This window comes from Pseudopodoces humilis, chromosome 5, assembly GCF_049639895.1.
Source record: "Pseudopodoces humilis isolate 2021_Gansu_Grassland_sample_001 chromosome 5, ASM4963989v1, whole genome shotgun sequence".
NCBI lineage: Eukaryota > Metazoa > Chordata > Aves > Passeriformes > Paridae > Pseudopodoces > Pseudopodoces humilis.
This window is the reverse complement of record NC_142204.1, coordinates 17,893,142-17,913,544: the sequence shown is the minus strand read 5'-3', so window position 1 is coordinate 17,913,544 and position 20,403 is coordinate 17,893,142. Positions and strand designations below refer to the sequence as shown.

The 20,403-nt window shown below is 35.6% G+C and overlaps 1 protein-coding gene across 3 annotated transcripts in view; it reads right to left on the bottom strand.

The window, feature by feature from the left end:
• The window catches only part of IPO8 (importin 8), a 53,939-nt gene that overhangs the window by 24,646 nt on the left and 8,890 nt on the right, over nucleotides 1–20,403 (bottom strand). For all 3 annotated transcript variants that reach the window (XM_088054755.1, XM_088054754.1, XM_005527897.3), the window contains exons 3-19: nucleotides 18,674–18,830; nucleotides 17,274–17,432; nucleotides 16,195–16,351; nucleotides 14,668–14,757; nucleotides 14,195–14,289; nucleotides 13,533–13,617; nucleotides 11,456–11,590; nucleotides 10,514–10,613; nucleotides 8,795–8,871; nucleotides 7,433–7,549; nucleotides 5,059–5,148; nucleotides 4,241–4,406; nucleotides 3,529–3,689; nucleotides 2,957–3,082; nucleotides 2,235–2,301; nucleotides 1,465–1,590; nucleotides 894–991 (exon numbers count right to left, since the gene is read on the bottom strand). In XM_088054755.1, the coding sequence (XP_087910881.1) occupies nucleotides 894–991; nucleotides 1,465–1,590; nucleotides 2,235–2,301; nucleotides 2,957–3,082; nucleotides 3,529–3,689; nucleotides 4,241–4,406; nucleotides 5,059–5,148; nucleotides 7,433–7,549; nucleotides 8,795–8,871; nucleotides 10,514–10,613; nucleotides 11,456–11,590; nucleotides 13,533–13,617; nucleotides 14,195–14,289; nucleotides 14,668–14,757; nucleotides 16,195–16,351; nucleotides 17,274–17,432; nucleotides 18,674–18,830 (2,006 nt within the window). The remainder of the gene's footprint in view (nucleotides 1–893; nucleotides 992–1,464; nucleotides 1,591–2,234; nucleotides 2,302–2,956; nucleotides 3,083–3,528; nucleotides 3,690–4,240; nucleotides 4,407–5,058; nucleotides 5,149–7,432; nucleotides 7,550–8,794; nucleotides 8,872–10,513; nucleotides 10,614–11,455; nucleotides 11,591–13,532; nucleotides 13,618–14,194; nucleotides 14,290–14,667; nucleotides 14,758–16,194; nucleotides 16,352–17,273; nucleotides 17,433–18,673; nucleotides 18,831–20,403) is intronic.

The window sequence follows — 20,403 nt, the reverse complement described above, 5'->3', positions numbered from 1 at the left end:
AATTAAGGCACATAATTCATCTCTACAGATATAAACAAGGATAAGTGGCTAAAGGTGAATTTTAAAAACAAGAAAAAATTGCTGCAGTTCTTAAAGAATGCTACATTCTTTATATATCCTCACTTTCCCTTTTTTAGAAAGAAATGTCACTTATAAGAATCACTGATGCTTTCCACATTGTGTTTCCATTTTTTCATTTCAATTCTAATAAATTAACAGCAGATTAACAACCTGGCAAAGCAAAGTGCTATGTCTAGGCTAGTTTCTGATTAAGAACAAGATGTATGCAATCATTCTGTGTGTAGGCACATACATATGAAACTGAGCACTTCATCTCAACCTCATGGTCACTGTCAATCAAAAGAACAAGGACAAGACAAAAGAAGAAAAATTTTCACATTCAAATACTCTGTTTCTTAAAAATAAGCAAGTAGCTAGATGCCTAACAGAGTCTAATGCCCCAAATCAGAGGAGGACTGCAGCACGATCTCATGCTTTATTATACATGAGAGACTCAGCATAAAACAGAAAGAAGATAAATGTAGGAAGAACTTCAAATGAGTTCGCACCTTAGCTGACAACCAGAAAGTCCAACTGCAAGATACATAACCCAAGGAAATCAGGCTTCATTAATTCCCTACCTACCAAAATAGCTCATCATAGAAGAGTCAAGACGAACAGCAACTTTCTCCCACACAGATTTTTGCATGTAATTTTTTTAAAGCATGCCACTTAAAAAGTGTGAAGGTGTTGCGTGTGCTCAGAACTGATTCAAGACCAAAATTCACTTAGTTCTGAAATGCTTGGCCACCACATGGCAGGTTCAGGTCACTCAGCTCCTCTGATTGTTATGTACCAGTGATAAGCACAACAATAAGAATCAGAAGCCTTACCTTTTTACACATAGAGTAAATGATTTCTAAATGCTTTGGGTTAGACAGTAAAGTATCAGTGTCAATGGTCACATAATTATGCAAGAGAGGCATCATATCTGCAGAACAGGGAGAGCAAAAGAGAAAAATGTTACAAAAAGGGATAACCAGAGAGGTAGTCCTAAAGGAGAATTCATTAGCTTAGATTCTTGAATATGGTTGGAAATTCAAACTCTGCCTAAGTCTTTTCTGGAAGAATTCTCCATAAAATGCACTATGCAGGGTGCATTCTTGGAACTAGAATAGGACTACATTTTAATTAATTAATTTGTAGTTTCACACTAACTTTGAATATTCAACTTTCTTTGAGTTCAGGACCCCTACAACAACTGATCACACTGACAGATTTGAACATGCTTCTCCTACTTAAATATCTCCTGTTACACTCCCACACTAAACAGACGGTCAGGCCATGACTCAAATACATGATCATTTTAAACCAAGACACTAATGGAAGCGACCTTTACCAGGGTGGGTTCTAGAGAAAAATTCTCAAACAGTAAAAACATCACTAGAACAGAAGTGACTTTACCTGCAAAGTATTCAAAGCAATCCTGCTGGAAAACCTCATACAGAACACCTAAAAGCTGCCACATCTGAGGTGAAATCATCTGGCATGTTAAGCTGAAGGCTAAGGACAGAATTTCTTCATAAAATTCTGCAAAAGACAAACAATTTGAAGCAGGATGCTTTACAAAATAAATTTAACTTGTAAATACCTTGAAATCTTAAACTGAGTCCTGAGTCACATAACAACTAGAAGACAGCAATTAGAAACTAAATCATACATAGAAAAATAAAACAAATTGTAAAAGACTCTTTCAGATAGGCCTTTTGTTGGCTACAGCTACAATATGCACAGTTTCCCACTATAAATATCAAAAAAATACACCAAAACATACATCAGCAGAATATTAAAGACAATTTACTGAAAAATGTATTTTTTTCTCAGCCTTTGTTTTTTTCTGCAATGTCTTATCACAAAACCGTAACTTTTACTGCAGCATACTGATAAAGCAGTAATTTAATTGCAGATGTTGTCCATAAGAGACTAAAGTAATTGTAGACATTGTCCTTTACCACAATTAGCCAGAATTATAATCAGAACAGCATCTTCAGCTTTTAACCTCCAAAACACAATAGCCAATCTGACTAATGTGCAAGAGTAGATCAGGAGAAACAAATTACAATGGTAAAGTAATAACTTTTTTCTTTAAAGAAACACGCACAAAAAGATTAAATTCTGGCCTGGAAGATAACAATAATTAATTTACATATTTTTTACAGATCTCTAAAACATACCTATAACATGTTTCTGCAAAACAAGGCCAATGATCTGTAAACAAATGCTCTCGAGCTGCTGAGTGATCTGAAATAAAAATATAAAGCAGTTTATTTAAAAAAAATTAGAAATACAGCAATCAAATAAATATATTGACTAATTCAGATTGAGAAGTTCTTCAAATCAAAAAGGCTTTTATCATTCTTTAAATGCTGCATTTACAATCACAGTATTATGAAATAAAGTCTCCCTGATGCAGAAAAAGCCTCTTTACTCTGAACATGTGATATGTGGACATACATTGCACCACAACTGGGAGACCAATTCCCAATAGAATTGGAATTCTATCCAAGAAATTGCTGGGTAAACTAGAGATATGGGTCATCACTGTAAAAACTAGCCTTATGCAAAATATTTCTTTTTTAATTCTACTTTAACATTCTGTAATACAACTAGCCACTGTGAAGAAAATTAACTCTACCTCAACCAAAACCAGCACATTCTAATGAAGTGTTTACCAAGTAAGGGCTAACGATTTTACTCTTGGGACATAAATTCCCTTGAAGTTGAAAGCTAAACAATTAATAAATCACAAAAGTAAACTGGTCTTTAGATTCAAATCTGTCTGATATGGCTTGGTACCATCCTGCTGCAGTAAACACATGTTCATGACAAGTGATGTAACACGCAGAAGTGCTTGTCGTCATGAATGAAGGGAGGAAAGTACAAAGGAAAATCTCACCTCCTTGTGATCTTCTACAACTGTCAGGATTGTGTCAATTGTGTGCAAGATGCCCATGGCCATAACTGTTTTGTCCTCTACTTCCTCATATTCCTCACTCTGAAGTACTTTACCAAATATTTCAGCCTGTGAACAAAACCAACCAACATCACATTCAAGAGCAAACTCGTGTTTCTAATTTCTCATTCAAAACCAAGGCAGTTAATGCAGCAGCAGCAATGCCTTATCTGTAAGAGCTGTCAGCACTGAAAAATATGCTTGCTACTTTTGAAAGGGGAACATAGCAAATTAAAATCTCCTCTCTTTTTTTTAGAATTCTACAGTAAGTCATTTGAAATGCTAAATAGTTAGAGCTCGGCTCATTAAAATCAGTGACACAAATCAGTATCTTTGAAAAATCTATAGGTTTTAAAGATGCTTCATACAGAAAAAAACATAAATACTGCAAATACTACAGGTGGACTCTCATAACGATTACTTTAAACAGTGTGCACTTCAAGCAGAGCTCACTAAATGTTTACCAAACTACACATGTGCTTCTGACTGGACTGGTATTTTACTATTCCTCTTACCAGGTGCTGAGTCATGTCCACAGCAATAGTAGCGACTTCCTGGCTGTACTCATAGATCATCTTCTGGATTACATTTGTGAGATCATCGTTTTCTGTCTCTCTGACGATGTGCAGGAGCTCCTGCATCACTGGCCTTACATAAGGCTTCACATATTCCTTGGCTAAAAGAAACTAGGTGAAATCAACTATCCATAAACACAAATATACAGCATCTCCAAACTCCCAGGTAGCTGACTACTCTTGAACAACATAAGTTTTTTTAAATTTGAATTCACTAAGGAAATAAAAAAACCAAAAAAACATACCCAAGGCAATTTTACAGTCCATAACAAGTAGACAGAGTAAATAAATTGTGTAATATTGAAATGCTACCTACAGCAAAAATCCAGTTTTGAGAGAACACTTGCTGTCATACATAAGCAGTGATAATTTTTAAACATACACACTCCTCAACTTCACTAAAAAAAAACAAAGATGAGTGATATTTACTAAAACAAACATGCTGATTCTAACTTCTTTTGTGCCATAAAAACTTGAAGTTGGAATTCTGGGACATAATGAGCAAGTGAATCTGTCTAAACATGATAAAATATTCTGAAATCTATGTCTTTAAATGACAGAAATGTTTAGGTAAATCTGTACCACCAACTTCCTCGTCTTGACAAAAAATCAACAGATCAGTGTGTACAGCTGATGAATCACTGTCACATACCTTGCTCTTGGTTGCTTATTAAGGTCTGAAGGGCTATGGCTGCTTCTACTTTGACAGGCATCTCCTTATCATCAATCAAGCTCTTCTTTGCCAGCTCTACTGCATTCCTCAAGTTTAGCTCATTGTGAAATTTCAAAGCACTGAATGAATGAAGTACCCAACAGGACTGCAAGGCAAAAAGAGAAGCAAGTTAAGGACTATGTCAATTTTAAGAATTTTTAACTGAGTCAAAACCACTGATACTATCTCCCTGTTTGCATGCATTGCTTTTTTTTTCCCCCACTTAAATTATGGTGCATTCTTTCATTAAATATAACACAGATATTGCACTCAAGCAGTTCTTTATTATACTTTCCCAAATTAAAATAAATTCAGTGTGCACATATTTGCATTCATAGGCTTTGGTCCTTCTGGGGGAAATAAAATCAGAAAAAAAACAATGAAAACTTTTTGTCCATGACTGATATTGGCACTTGGGGATTTTCTTCAAGCAACATTCAAATTGACATTACCTACTTGTGAAAATCCTGCCTATTCTTCACAGCCATCTCTGCTAATGAAAAACAGCCACAATTGCTGCTCAGATTCTCAAGTTTGATTGAAGAGGTGAACATTAATACAACAGAGACCTTCCATCAATTAATTTCACCAAAAAATCATTTTTAAAATCAAAATTATGAAAAAATACTGCACAGGAATGTTATTTTAAATTTTACAATGTATTTACCTAATTTCTTTCAGTAACATTCAGAATGAAATCAAACTGCAAAGGAAGGAACCGTGGCAAATACTGGAATTGATGTAACAGGTGAACTTACTCGAGCTCTGAGGTATCCCAGGTTAGACATGAACAAGGGAAACACATGATTTTGTAACATCAGCTCCATTTGATCCTTGAAAACACTCTTCTGTTGGAGTAAGGAAAAACTGATTTTGGAGACCATTCATTTTACATACTTCTTTCCAGCTCATAATGCATTTCAAATACCAACCACGGGAAATACAATTATTTGTCTATATAATAACGATATCCTCCCACAAAGAGAACTGGATCCCTTACCTTGAATAGAACCAACTCAAAAGCACAGCAAGTTCAAAAATCAGGTAAGTGAAAGAACTGTACATAATTCAACTTGGCATTATTCATTACAACATGTGAACTGGAATTTTCATGTTATTTAAGGAAATTAATTCCAGCTGATTTTTCTTAAAAACAACAAGGATCAATAACCTAGTAATTCCATTCTTCCTACAAAGGAGTATATACATACTTGAAGATAAATACGAGCTTAGTATGGAGTAGGTCTGAGTTTCAAATGACCTAGTGTTACTATAAGTATAAAACTTACTATTTTGGACACTACAGCAACAAATCCCGTTTTTTTCCATGTTTATTAATGGATGAAGAAATTCCTTTGTGACAGAAATTTCCTTAGCTGGAGAAGGATACTGGACGAGAGCTGTTCTTCATTATTCCAGCCTTGGAAAATCCCAAGATACTCCCAGGAAGCTAGAACCAGCATGGAGATTTAAGATTTCCCTAATAGTCCCAGAATAATAGAAAGATACATGCTAGGGACGCTGTTACCATCCAAAGGAATGATTCAATGGCTAAGACAGAAGAGGGTGAAATGGGACACTCAATGCAACAAATATCTTATGTGATCACATTTTATTTCAGCAATGCACATAGCTTTTTATCTACACTCATTCCACAGCCTTCACAGAGCTGGATGAAGGACGGAGCAGAGAAAAAATAACAGAGAGAAAGGAAAATCCTGTTCCTTAGTGCATACTGGCCAGAAGTTTGTAGGCACTGAACTGGAGCTGCTGTGGGGAGCCAGGTGACTCAGGTAGGGCCATTGTGTCTATGAGCTCCTAGACTCTGTATCTCAGTCAACTCAAAAGCCAGAAAGCACTTACAAATGCAGGATTTTATATGGAAACAGCTGATGGAATGTTTCGACGTGTCAAATTCCAAACACAAGAAATTCAAATTTTAAAGAGGTCTGCAGTGTTTGGGGTTATTACTCTTTTATAAAGTACAGTATAACCTCACATTTCAGGACTGAAAATTTCAATAGGAGCAGAATACTGGAATAACAGTGGAAGAGGACAACATCGTTTGTGTTGTGAGATCTTCTTTCCCCTCAGGACAGAGATAAATACGTTAATATGAAAGTCTCCTCACAACACAAACAATGTTGTCCTCTTCCACTGTTATATTCCCATATGAGGAAGGGCATCTAAAATTCAAAATTATCTACAAAAATTCTGCAAAAGTTACTGATGATTCAGGATTTAAGACCAGAAAACAGACTGGTAAAAAAACAGATGGTAAATGTTGGTAAGATGTCGCCTGTAATATGAAGACACATCCTGCACAGTGAGACAATTCAGATAAAAGAGAATAAATTACTTTTTAAAAGAAGCCTCCAGCACAAGATCACCATTCTCATGCTGAAAGTGATAATGTTTTGGCAGTTACTTTTGACATGGAGCAAAGGTGTATTTTGGACCATCCATCCACAAAAGCACCAGGCAAACTGTAGTCAATATAAATTAAAGAACAACAGTGTGCATTAAATTTCCCTTCAGATTCCAGAAAAATAACCAAAATTCTAAAGATGCTGTCTATAAAAAAATGGAGGAAGGCTCTTTGTTCTTTCCAGCTTTTTTTCAAAACTCCCAGCTGGCAGATGATGTAAGACTTAAAGCCACATATTGAAGAGTGAAAAAGTTGGAAAGCTAGACAGAACATTCCTGTAACATGTTAAGTAAACCTTTTCCTGGAACCAGAAGCAGCCCATAACAGTGCAGGCTGTTGGGGAATTTCATAAAGAATCATAAGCAATGTTGCTGATGGAATGCATGTTTGCTTTCTTAACACTTCCATTTTACTAGTAAAGCAAGAGGGGACCAAGGGACTGTTGCGTAACAAACAAACAGAGCTTTGGAAAAATGTGAGAAGGAAAATCTGTGTATAAAATTGTGATATAAAAACCAGGAAAGAATGTTAATATTTTCAAATAAACAGACTCTCATATTCTGATTGCAATCAGAGTGCAACCTCTCCACAGACTTTATAAATATGGCTAAGGGCTAGTCATACTTTAATAAAGTAAGACTTTTATTTTAAATCACTGTTGATAGCAAGAATTGCAAACTTTTTTAATTTCTTTACCCACTTACTTTCAGTAAAATATCTGCTAGGGATCCTATAACATGCAAAGCTCCATCTTTTTTCCTTGGATCAATGTTTGGCTCTGTCAGAATCTGGTAGCAATATGCCATCATTTTTGGTAATACCTATGCAGGACAGAAAACACACAATCCCCTTTAGTCATGTTATTTTAATAGCATTGTTTAAAAAATTCATATGACATTTTCAAGAAAAAATTTTGTCTTGGCCAAAGCATGTGAGGTACTAAATATAGCATCTTTCAATAGTTAAAGTGTAAAACTTTGGAATTTTCAACTTTTCAGCCAAACTGGTCAAAATTAGATTAATCTCCTTGAAATTTTACATTACTAATAGCAAATAACGTATTTTTGTCACTGTCTTGAGGCAAACAAAAACGGTGATGAAAAGGCAAGAGGCTCAAACAGCACCATGCCCACTTTTCCCCTTAAGTTCTTTTCTGGCTTGTCTCACACATAAATATAAATACATATGTGTGTGTACGTATTTTCAAGGAGAGCTTGGTCTAAAACCTCATAAACTTAATTTGCTCTATTGATTTTGGCAGTAGCTTCTCAAGTTGACTAGACATAGAAAAGTTTCTTGGCAAAACCAAAGGCTGAAAGTGATTTCCACACCCATTATGTCCTTTTCCAACATGCCACTTTGATGGTCTAAATACAAATTATGAAAATGAGAAGGAGGATCAGTGCACAAGAACTGTTTTGACAATAAAAAAGTAGAAAGGTCATATTCCACCTATTCCACCTAATGTAAAGACTGTGTTCTCCTCTTAAAATCCACCTGGAAATGGAGCTCCATGATTACTGGATGCTAAAATGGAACGTAGAAAAACATCTGCTATTTTAGCCAACTGTGCTTTCCAGGGTTTGCCTGGTTATTTTGTACAGGTCAGTGTAAATACAGAAAGATCTACAGAAAAGTTACATCCTAATTTAAAGAGTAACTGCATGAAATGGGTTTTGTCCTTGCTAATTTCACTGCTGTTATTTTAAATATCATCAGTGAAAATTAAGGATCAGGTCCACTTGCCCTCCTACTACAGTTTGTGATGCTGAGAACAGCTGTGACAGAAGCTATTTGTAAACCTGGGAAAATCTATTCCAATATATCTATTCAAATCCATTTTGCACCTGGCAGATGCATTTTAAATCAGGAGGAAGAATTCACTTAGTATTTATACACACAATATTTTAACTCTCCACAGATTGATAGCATTCAGCCAGGAAATATTTGACAATGTAGCAGCAAGTATATTTTTCAAGACTAGCTGCCTGTAGCATTTTCAAATATAAGGAGAAAATAACATTACTAAGGAAAATTCAAGTAATTAAAAGGCACTGGTTTCATACCTCTTTCCTCTTCTTTGCAGCAGTGTAAAGGAGATTCTGTGCTGCTGTTGTTGTGGATGCATAGTCCTCAAATACATCTAAAAAAAAATGGTGAGAAAAAAAATTTAAAAATTTTTTTTGAATAATATATTTCTTATAAACCATCTTCATTTTGGGATATCACAAAATCTGGATGATCATATAACTTCAAAATTATTAACATGAATGTCTTTATTTTGTGCTTATAGAGTCAAACCCAAGCTTATGTCACACACCTTACTTCTTGCCTTCCAAATACACTGCCACTCTTCAGTTCCTTAATCAAGAATATGCTATTTATTCATTAGCTCTTTTGAGACCATATACAAGGGACAAAAAATCCTGTCTCCTTTTTTAATTAAAACCCCCATAGGAAAAACAATAATACACTCCAGTACCGTCTGTATACCATGTGTACAGATTTTTGACTTGATTTTATTAAAACCTCATGGGAAACTTTTTGTACATAAAATCTACTTAGATCTGGAGTAGTTTCATATCTGCTGAAAGGTCAAGTTTTTTAGTTTCATTCATTGCAACTAAACCTCCTCTGTTCATATTGAAAGTATAATTTATATCTTGAAAAAAAAAATCTGTGCTGCAAACATGTTCCAAATCCAAACTCCACACAAATTGAATTAAAGTAAAAGATCTTAAAACGCTGTCTTAAAATGTGACTCAAATTACATACCAACTTTTCCTGAAAACTTTAAGATAAAACATCATCACATCATTAGGAAATACTACCAAACCACTGGAATTCTTGTTCCAAATGGAAAGGTGCCTCACTAAACTTCCATTTAATATACTTTGACACTTGAGTGTACTGTACTTTGAGTGTTTTTTTACCTTCCATGATACAATCTGAATCTGTACTTAACTCAGCCACACATAAAAATAAGATTCACTAACTACACAGAAAGAATGGAATTCACACACCAAAAATCAAGGATGTATTTATACCCTAGGGATCAACACTATATTGTAATTAATTTGTTGCATAACAACTCTCCAAGCTTTTTAATTATTCTATGAATATTTAAATTCTGCTTTCACATACACTAATCCCAACTCAACTAATTAAAATTAACCAAATGCTGCATATATATCTCTGTGGTGCCTGGCTCACAGGAGTTTTCCAGCTAAAATTGCTGTACTTCTAAAGTACCCTATTCCTTTTCAATTACATGACTCTTTTAATAAATGTAATTATTCATAATATGGCCCTACGCGTTATTCCCAAGATTTTGCACAGTCTCTTTTGAAATAATATATACATATCTAATTATCTTACAATTGAGTAGTAATAAGTGGCAGAAAAACGCTGAAGGCATTGACAATTTTCAACAGGGAAAGAGAAAGTCAGGCCTCTTCTGGTCAAAGTGGGAGCTGCAGGAACCCACAGGCAGCTGGCACATCTGCACATCAGGATTCTGAAACAGGCACTAACAAGGGAGCAAGCCACTCTGTCTGGGCTGCTCTAAGCACATGTGAAGCAGGAAAAAACCTCATTTAGTTCAAAGCTACCAACCCAAACTCACTTGATCCGCCACCTGCTTTTAACTACAGATTGGTGACGTATAAGAAAAAAAGTTTTCTTCTTCTTATTGTTCAGGTGAATAGAGACATTACAGCAGCCACGCTGATCACTGGAACTACAGGGCACAGTTATGATGAAAGCAAAAAATAAAGCCAAATTACCAAATTTCATGCGGATATATTCGTATGGATCCTCTTGCCAGAGCTCCTCATCCTCATCTTTGTAGCACATTAGAGAGAATATCACCTCTTCTGTGATAGTCTAATTTTAGAAAAGCCAAATACACGTAAGTACACGTAGAATCAAATTCCAGTACAGTTGCCCTCCACCATGCACTAATTTATTAGACTTACTCTTCTAGAAAGTTACATTCCTGTAAGCAGCACTCTTTTATTTTGTCTGCCAGAAACAAATTCACAGTATTATAGGCACTTTCCTTCTGAAACAGTCCCAGACAGCAGCAGTAATTATACAATCTATCTTTATAATATTACTTTACCATGCACAAAACACACTTCAAGACATAGTCTGTACACAGCAGAATATTACATTCTGCAGAAGGATCTCACCAATGCAATATTTAACATGAGAATGGATTTCAGAGTCCTTTCCCCTAAAAGTCATGGAATTAATTAACTACAAAGGGGATCTTATGATATTAAAAAATTAAAGAGCAGTAAAATCACTTTTCATTTGTTCTTTAGTTCACTTGCAAAACATGTCCTTAAAAGAGGGTTTAGTTCCTCTTAGATTAATGTTCTCTTTGTGCACTGTCTTTGTACTACAGTCAAAAATCTCTGACAGTGCTGAACACCAGTAACTAATATAAGCCAGAACACTGTGATTTTCTAGCAGACTGTAAAAATTAAAATGAAGAACTTATGGAACAGAATCTTTGATTGAGTTAACATTATATGCAACAAAAGGTAGTCATATATTGAAAAACACAAACACATTTGTCTAGAAATACTATTTTATTTTCCAGATCAGTTGCTGAATGATTCATGAAACCTTCCTTAAAAATATAAGACTTGGGGTGCTGGGGCTGTTTTTTAATTCCTCTGATCACATGCATTGTTTATGACTGGGTTTTAAGCACTGACCTGTATGTGTGGCTTCATTTGCTTCCATGTTATAGAGTGAATCACCCCTTGGTTCAAATAATTCAACGTTTGCTGAAGAACACGTGGCGCAACATAGTCCTTTTGCCTGTACTGGTCCAAGATTCTTAAGAGAACCTAAAGAAATGACAAATTGGTATTTTTAAATGAAGACTGAAAATTCTGTCTCATGCATAAACATGCAGTGCACTTCCCTAGCGAATATACATGAACAGATGAAGTAGTTCTACAGCAGATGTTCTAGCATTAGAAATCATTATAATGCCTTTGATCCAAAAATCACAAATAATCTAAATATCAAGGTTCTAATCCTGCAAACATTTATGCAGATGTCCACCTTTACTACTAGCCCTACCACGTGATCACTTGTGATTATAAACCAAAGATACACCTCGACAGCAAGAGGCTCACAGTTTACAGAGGCCTCTGCAAAATTTGAAATAGTTAGAGGAAAAGGCACGATGAGATTTTTGAACTGGTGGCTTTTATACCTGTTAAGCAGTGTCTGCATTCATATTTAATGACAAGTCCCTAAAGAAGACAAATTACTTTGGAAGAACAGTGATGAGAATAGAAATACTAAACCAGAAAAGAAAAATAGGTTCAACTAAGCCTCTGAATCAGAAAAGCTGCAAACCCTTTAACTTCATTACCTATTGTAGCCATCAGATAGTATCACCTGGCATGCTATTACAAACTCTTATCACACAAAGCTTCCTTGGTATAGAAGTTTCCTCTACTAAGGAAAAAAAACACCGTACAAAGCTACTAATCTGAACTAATGGCAGGGAAATTATTAGTAAGTGCAAAGAAGTGGCATACACATGAATAATAATAAAAATCAAGGGCAACGCACAACAAAATTTTGTGTCATATGCTTTCAGCAGAACAATTCTGCTTCGTAATTCCTCAGAACAGATTAATAATAAATTTTATTTTGAATATAGTTCCTTCATTAGAAATACTAAGTTTGATGTTAAGACTTTTATATGAAATGCTCCAAGGACGAGAATTGTCTATATCTTATACAGACTCTAGCACAATGTCAGCACTTACCAACTGATGAGTAAGTAACAAAGGCTTAGTAATGTAATACAACAGAATTCTAACTAACTCTGCAAGGAATCATGATAAATCACTATTTAAGAGCCAGAAATTGAAGAAACGTGCACATCATCCAGTACATTTATCTTGAAAGCTAAACTGTCCCCTCTGTAACATAGTTTAACACCTTAACAGACAAACTTTATGTATTTCAAATTATAAGTGCCCATGGGAGACTATTTTTCCACTCAGGAGTTACAGATCACAAGGAATTCAGAATACATATTAATAGATAGAAATAAGGCTATTTCCCTTTTCATTTAAATTACAGGCTTACCACAATCATTCCCCTCCTTAGCTCTTCCCGATGGATAAACTATTCTGTTTTCAGACTGGATGAAGAAAAGTAATTTTGTTTAGCAACTTTATCAGAACTGAACTGTCTCCATATACCATGTTAAACACAAATAATCAGCATTCCCTAACACAAAAAATGTCCTTGCAAATGGTGAATTTAGGCTATATTTTCACATAATAAGCTTTCCAGGTATAAAATGACGTTCATTGCTGTTCACCAGACATCTTCTAATCTGCTTGTATCTTCCTGAAATAAAACGGTATCATTGGATTAGTGGGCCTAAGTTTTTTGCAGCAAAAGCACTTGGGAAAGACAGGCCTGAAAATACATCCTTCTATGAAATGAGGCCTCTGCACCAAAAGTGTTACTCTCAGCTGTATCTAGAGTGCTTATACACGACAATAACACCATTTTATCAGCACTCACCTTTTCTAAGAGTTTTCCTGCAGGGTTTTTTGAGCTGCTGAAAATTTGTGTTATTATACCTCAGCTGTATGGCACTGAGTTCTAAAGAACTTCTCAATCACTACAAGGAAAACCTGCCAGACTCTCTTCATTTTTGTTTAATAAATTAATCTCAATACGAGCACATTGTTAAAAAGTAATACATTTCTTCAGTCAAAATAATGCAATTCATAAAAAATGAACTGTGTTTACCTGTTGTATGCCCACAGCATAGGTTTTTAAGAAGAAGTCTGAGAATTCAAAGTATTCCTTAGTAACATTTCCAGGACTTCCGTATCTTTAAAAGGAAAAGGACACAGATATTTACACTGTGAGAAATCTGTGGTGTCAGGAAAATACAATACATTCTTAACCTTAAAGGACCCTGAGTAGTCTTGCATTAGCAAAGGAAAACTTTACCACAGGTTCCTGCTAAGCCATCCTTTCCCACATAACATCTCACTTCCCTTTTTGTTTCTTAAATTATCCTAAGGTAAAATATTATACTCAAGTCAACGTGGCCGACTTTTTGTCACAAGCTCTGTAACCTCCATGTTTATGGATTTCTTTTCAAATTTTCCCCTGCTTTTATTTTTGAGAATATAAACACTTCTAGCTGGGTGTAGTAAAATAAATAAGTAGCTAGATAGATTTACTTTTCCTGTGGGGCAATTTCTTGCCATCTTAAGGGAGTCAAATCATTTCACTAAGAGCTGAGACCAGCGGCTGTGCCAGTGCAAGGCAGAGGACAGCAGCAGGAAAATCTCTTCTCTGACCACGAGCTGTCTAATGGATCAAACTGTCCTCTCTACTTGCATCTCAAGAAATGGTACAGACTTGTAACCCAAGGTTTTAGGTTTTAATCAGTTTGTTACCGTTCAAAGAGACGAGCTACAATATGCAATGCCCATTTCTTGCATTTCCACCACACCAGCTCCGGTCTATCATCTTCATCAATTTGCAAAGTCTCCTACAAACATTTATTTAAAATTAGTTACGTTATTTTTTGAGAGCAATTATGCTTTAAACATTCCTTGCTCAGTAAACTAATATAAACACACAGCATGGACTAAAGCTTTGATTCTGCTAACAGTTATGTGACACTCAGGAACTCAGAATTATCTTAATTAGCCAGTATAATGTGTATGTGCAATACCTGCACAATGTGTCTGTACTTTCATTTCAAAATTATGCATATTTAAAAAATGCAAATTCTCTGATACACTTGAATACTACAACACTCTGGCTCAAAAATACAAGGATAAGAATACTTAGAAAATCTTTACACTGACTGCTCCTCAAACGCCAACACTCAAGTATCAGAGGTTTTTTCAAAGCTAAAACTCACCAGTGGTACATTTCTATCAATGATGGTCCGGAAGATCTCCATCCACTGAGTCATAGTCTGGTTATTCACCAACTGGAGGGGCAATGCATACTGCAATAAGAGAAAAAAAACGGGTATGAAATACTATTTTTCTCTGTAAAAGGCAGATATTTCTGCAGTAGTTACATTCTAAGGAAGATGAGGTTATAAGTAAAATTAAAACAAATTAAGTTACATATCAATACTAGTCTAATTGCATCTCTCTTGGTAAAACTTGAAGAGGAATTTCTGAGCAGACATAATTTGAGCAAAGTTCCTTAGTCTAAGAACTCAACAACTCTGTTTATTTTCTTCACAGCCCAGGTACCTTTTAGGACCACAGCAGCATCCATATTACAGGGTTTGGGGAAACCAATAGCATTTTAACAAACAAAATGTATTCACTACTGACAGAATGAGAGGACAGAGTCTTAAGCTGCTCCAAGGGAAATAAAGGTTGGATAACAGGAAAAAGTTTTTTGCTGAAAGAGTGATAAAGTACTGGAATTGTCTGCCCAGGTAGATGGTGGAGCCACCATCCCTGGACATGTTAAAAAAAAGACTGGATGTTGTAGTCAGCGCCATGGTTTAGTTGAGGTTGGACTCAATGATCTAGAAGGTCTCTTCCAACCTAGTGATTCTGTGATTCACTACTAGTACCTAGCTAGCTACTATCCAGTAAACCTCCCTTCTCTAGAAAATCCAAAGAAAAGTGATGATATTCAGGCAAGTTACTGACAAGAAAATTATCTTGATATTTTTTAAATTGTCCATCCATTTAGTAACAAACTAGTTACTTTAAGCACCTTGAAGTTACAAAGTAACTTTAAAGTAACTTTAAGTTAAAGTTTAGTTAATTTTAACTTAAGTTAAAGTACAGTTTAGTTAAAGTTACTTTAAGTTACTTTAAAGTAACTTCAGTTACTTTAACTAAAGTTAATTTACAAATTTTCAGGCTGTTGCTTAAGAAGGATCTGGTTTGGTTTCTAGTTATCTGTAAGTACTCCTTCACCAAACTCATCCCAGTAAAAGCCAAACTCATCTCTCTAAAGTGCATGTGCCTCAATACATAGTATCTGCCAGATTTTCAGCAGATAATGAGAATGCCTCCTAGCAAAGTACTTGATTGCTCCTAGTGCAGCATTTGACAATTACACTACAATATTCATTACTGACACCTTCAGAAGCCAATCACACAGTCTAGGTATCCATGCAGTTCATATCAGGCTATGTGCAATTTTATAAAAATAGGAACATTTCTCTAGTGAGCTTACAGATACCATATGCAGAAGCACCCTACATTCATTAAAAATTTAATCTGGGTGATCATGTGACCAGCTTCAAAGTAGAAAAATCTATAAATATCCTATTTCTACAACAGCTGCTTATTGTATGTGACTTTTCACAACCTAAAGGGTATTCTTATTCAATCACACCTCTGAATGTACTGAAAGGGGTAATTGTGCCCAGCAAAATAGAAGTTTGGTTTTCCTCTACACAGATGCCAACCTGAACAAGAGCATAGAAGATTTTTAAGATTTGTTTCTGAAGCAGTACAGAGTAATGGGAGTTATCAGGCAGAAGCTGAATCATCTGCTGCTGAATCCGAGGCAGAAATATTTGCATGGCTGCTATGAGAGGATCTCGCTCCTCTGCCTTTTTGTACCTGCAAAAGAAACAAAAATGTTGGTCCAGGATCTAAACACTGGAGATTCTAGTGCCTATTCCCCACCAACAATTTAATTTCTGTCCCCTAAAAAAAAACAAAAAAAGAATATCCAGCCCTCACTCAATCACTCTCCCCTCCTCTAATCCCCATCTGAACCTTTGCGCAAAATCATTAAAAATACTTATAAATAAAAAAATGGAAAACAACAAACATTGCCTTACACAAAGACAGTTACTGAGAGGTAGAAGTACTGTTCTTTACTAATGAATTGTCACCTCACAAGAGCAGGGACTTGAATTTCTCTGCTGTTCATACCAATGCCAAACTCAAGTTGGGTGCTGAACAAATGGGAGTGAATAGCCATTGAAAGGGAAAGGCAATTCTTTGCTTTGGAAAAGATAGTTTTTCTCCATTTGCATTCCTTTTGTGTGGTTTGCCTATGTTTCTAAGCCCCACTACACTGCTCCTAATTTATGCTTTGTGGACTTAGACTACCAGAAAGATGCTACAGGTAACAATATGCAATAATAGTATATGCCAATGACAGCACTGTATTCATGACATAAAAGCAGAAAATAATTTGCATTCATACATCTAGAATTTGGGGTATCTTCAAACAAAAGAAGTTATAAACCTAAGGACTTTTTTTTTACAGTCAGATCAAAAATACAAAGCCCCATGAAAAAAGTCTCACTAAATTAATACAGATTATTGCTGGCAACTCTGCTTTCACTAATGATACAAAGATGATGAATAATTTTCATTTATTTGCAAGAAAGGAAGCATATGATAATCATTAATTCCCATTTTCTATCTGAATTCCCTTGCAGAACTGCCAGTGTTCTTAATAATGTCATTTTCAGTAATCAGCTTAGACTGAAAGTACCAATTCCTCATCTACTGATGGACATCAACTTACTCATAAGTCTTCACCAGCTGATAGAGACACAGGAGGCTCCCAAGCCAGCTCCCACTGTTTGGAGACTGCAGGTAGTATCCTATCTTGTCTACCACAGCTGTCCAATGGCCAGGGAAGTCATGTTTTATGATAGCACGGAGGCACATTGTCAGCTGGGCTCTAATGCAGGGGGGAGAAAAAAAATAAGTGAATAAGGTAGTGGCATAGCGTTTAAATTAAAGGATAAATCCCAAATATTGCTTTATTGGCTACAATATCTATACTATGTCATAAGTATCGTACATATTTTGACAGCATTGAAGAGTTCTGGGAAGTAGCAGGGGAAAAGCAAGAAAAAGATCTGACAGGATTTAACTTGAAAGAATAAACTAATTTCATAATATTTTAGCTACTTTTCTCCCTCCCTCCTCACATGTATCAAGCAGTATTTTAAAAGAATTAATTGCTCATTAAACCAGCTAGCTTTGTGCTTTGAAAATGAATGTTTATACTTACTTATCAAGCTGAAAGCAACCACAAATTTGTATGTTTTCATTAAAGAATAATGGCCTGTGTTATGATCCAAGCCACAGTTTCAAGAAAATGCAATTTTCCTGGGATCTTCTAGAACAGCACTTTCTCAGCCTCCAAGCATACGGCAGAGCTGATTAGTTAAACAACAACTGTCTCTCCTGCTACACACTTTTAGATGCCACTCAATGGTGAGACAAGGCAGAACTGTTGGCTTGACTAAACTGAGGTGTGACTAAAAAAGCTGAGCAGCACTGAACTAGAACCTGTGCAGAAATACTTTTGGTTCTGCTAAGCAATGAAAAAACAAGGCCTGAAGAAAATATCAGTTCCCATCTTATAAACCTCATTTTAATTAAAGGGGTGGACAATCGCAGACTGTAGTATTAAGAATCTGTGATTCTTAAGTATTCTTCCAGCAACAGAAGAACCACAATTCTTCATTCTTTTAACATCTTAAAACCAAGAACTTTAATACATAGTTAAACACTGGGGTTACATATAAAAATTGATAACATAATTAAGAAAAGGGCTACTAGAAAAAAGGAATCTTGGACAGTATTTCCCTGAATGGTTAATTCTATATTGCAGACAGCCCTGTATATACTATCTGCCTTGAATCAGCCAGACAGGCTGTCACTACAGCAAGTGTTAACAAGATACTTTGACAACACCCTTAGAGGATAAATCACATCACAGGGCTCGTGGCCAGGTTACTACTTTTCTGAAAAACAATCACATATGAATAAGTGTAAACACGTTATTATTACTTTTGCAAAAAAAGTATTGGTCTCATCTCCCAAAATATCGAGATTCTCACATCAACAACATCCAGACCAGCAGGTCTGAACACCTAAGCAACAGAAACATCTCTGTGCAATGTGAAGTACCTCACTAAGTCAGGAGAACGAATTATTCCTTCTACAATGTTATCCCGAATCTGCTGACGATCATTTTCATGAATATTAAATGGAAAAACCGCTTCTCCAGGAGGTGGCTCACGGTCTGGCCAGTACTGTGTCACCATGTTCTTCAGGTAAATGGCAGCTAAGTACAGACAGTGGGGAAAGAATAGTTTAATTCCACACATTGCCCAGTGCTCAAAATGTAGAATAGTAAAATAAAAGTAGAACAAAGAGTTGAAAAGCCAACTGAAAACCACCACCTGAATTCTTAACAATTATGGGCACTGAGCACAGCTGAGTCAGAAAAACATTTTTCTTATGATTTCACACAAGATCAGGTTCAAACACCTGATCAGAGCAGAACAGGATAATATTTCCATCAGTATCTATCCAGGTACATTCTTTACTACAGCAGTAGTTCTTCCATATGAACATAATATCCCATCATTCTAAACAAGCCAACAAAAATCTATTTATCTGTGTTTTCTCTCATCCCTAAAACAACGATTCAAGCCCAGTAAGTGAAGTTTTGGAAGGCTCATATAAACAAATCACTGCGCACACAGATGGGACACACAGCCTGGGGAAATGCCCAGTATCAAACTGGCACGTGGCCTTCCTTCTATTCAGACAGAAATGTTTGTTGTGAATTCCCTAAGCTTTATTTCACTATTAGGATTTCCCATAATCCCTTCAAATTGTTCCCTTCTGTTTCACATGAAAAAAACAAGAAAAATAAAGTTAATCTTCAACAGAAAATAAAGCATTTATGCATCAGTACTAAAATGCTTGAAGGCATTCTTCAGGTAACATAGGAAATATGGTATGAGGCATTAAAGGAATGTTCTTAATAAACTCTTATGCCTGTACACTGTTTTGGCTGATTGCTAGCTAGGGTTTTAAAGTATAAATAAGATATCCTTGGTGATATATTTTGGTGACAACAAATAGCAAAGTAGGAAAACATGTAGTGTGTAAAATATTTTATAGGAGCAAAAGGAAAAACAGCTCTTTGTCTATACATGCCAGACTAGTCAGACAAGAAACACATCCTGAAAGACCAGCCCAAGATTTTAATATATTTTGTCCACAGATCTTGTTGTTAAACAAATTCTTGGCTTTTAAAAAATTCCCAGGGAAATCTGTTGGCTTGCAAATATGACTTAAATGTGATTTTCCATTTTACACCCCTATTCTATAAAAAAAAAAGAAAAAAAATTACATTCTACACAGTTGGTTTTTTTTCCCTGAATGATACTGAAATGAGAGATTAATTTATAAAAATGACCATATGGAGTTTAGATTAAGCCTCAAACTTTTCTACAGAATGGACTAACAACACCATTCAAAGTTGGATTATCTTTGAAAAAATAAAGGCCAGCATGACAAACAGAATATGTCAGCACGCCCCAAAGCACTCAGGGGATTAATGGGATCTGTACAAAAAAACCCCAACAGTGCTTCTATGGGAAATGCTGTTCCACAGGATAAAAACACAGCTGTGAATGAAACAGTATTAATTAATTTACTGAAAGACCTGAACAGTCTCTGTATCTGACAAAAATACTACACAGGACTAGTTAAAATGGATTATCAGAATTTAGAATCTGATCCTCCACAAATGCATACCCTAAAGTTATCTGCACCACTGCACCTGAACTCGCACACAGAGCTGAGCAATCCTTCCAGACATGCTCAGACTGTAACTGTGCAAC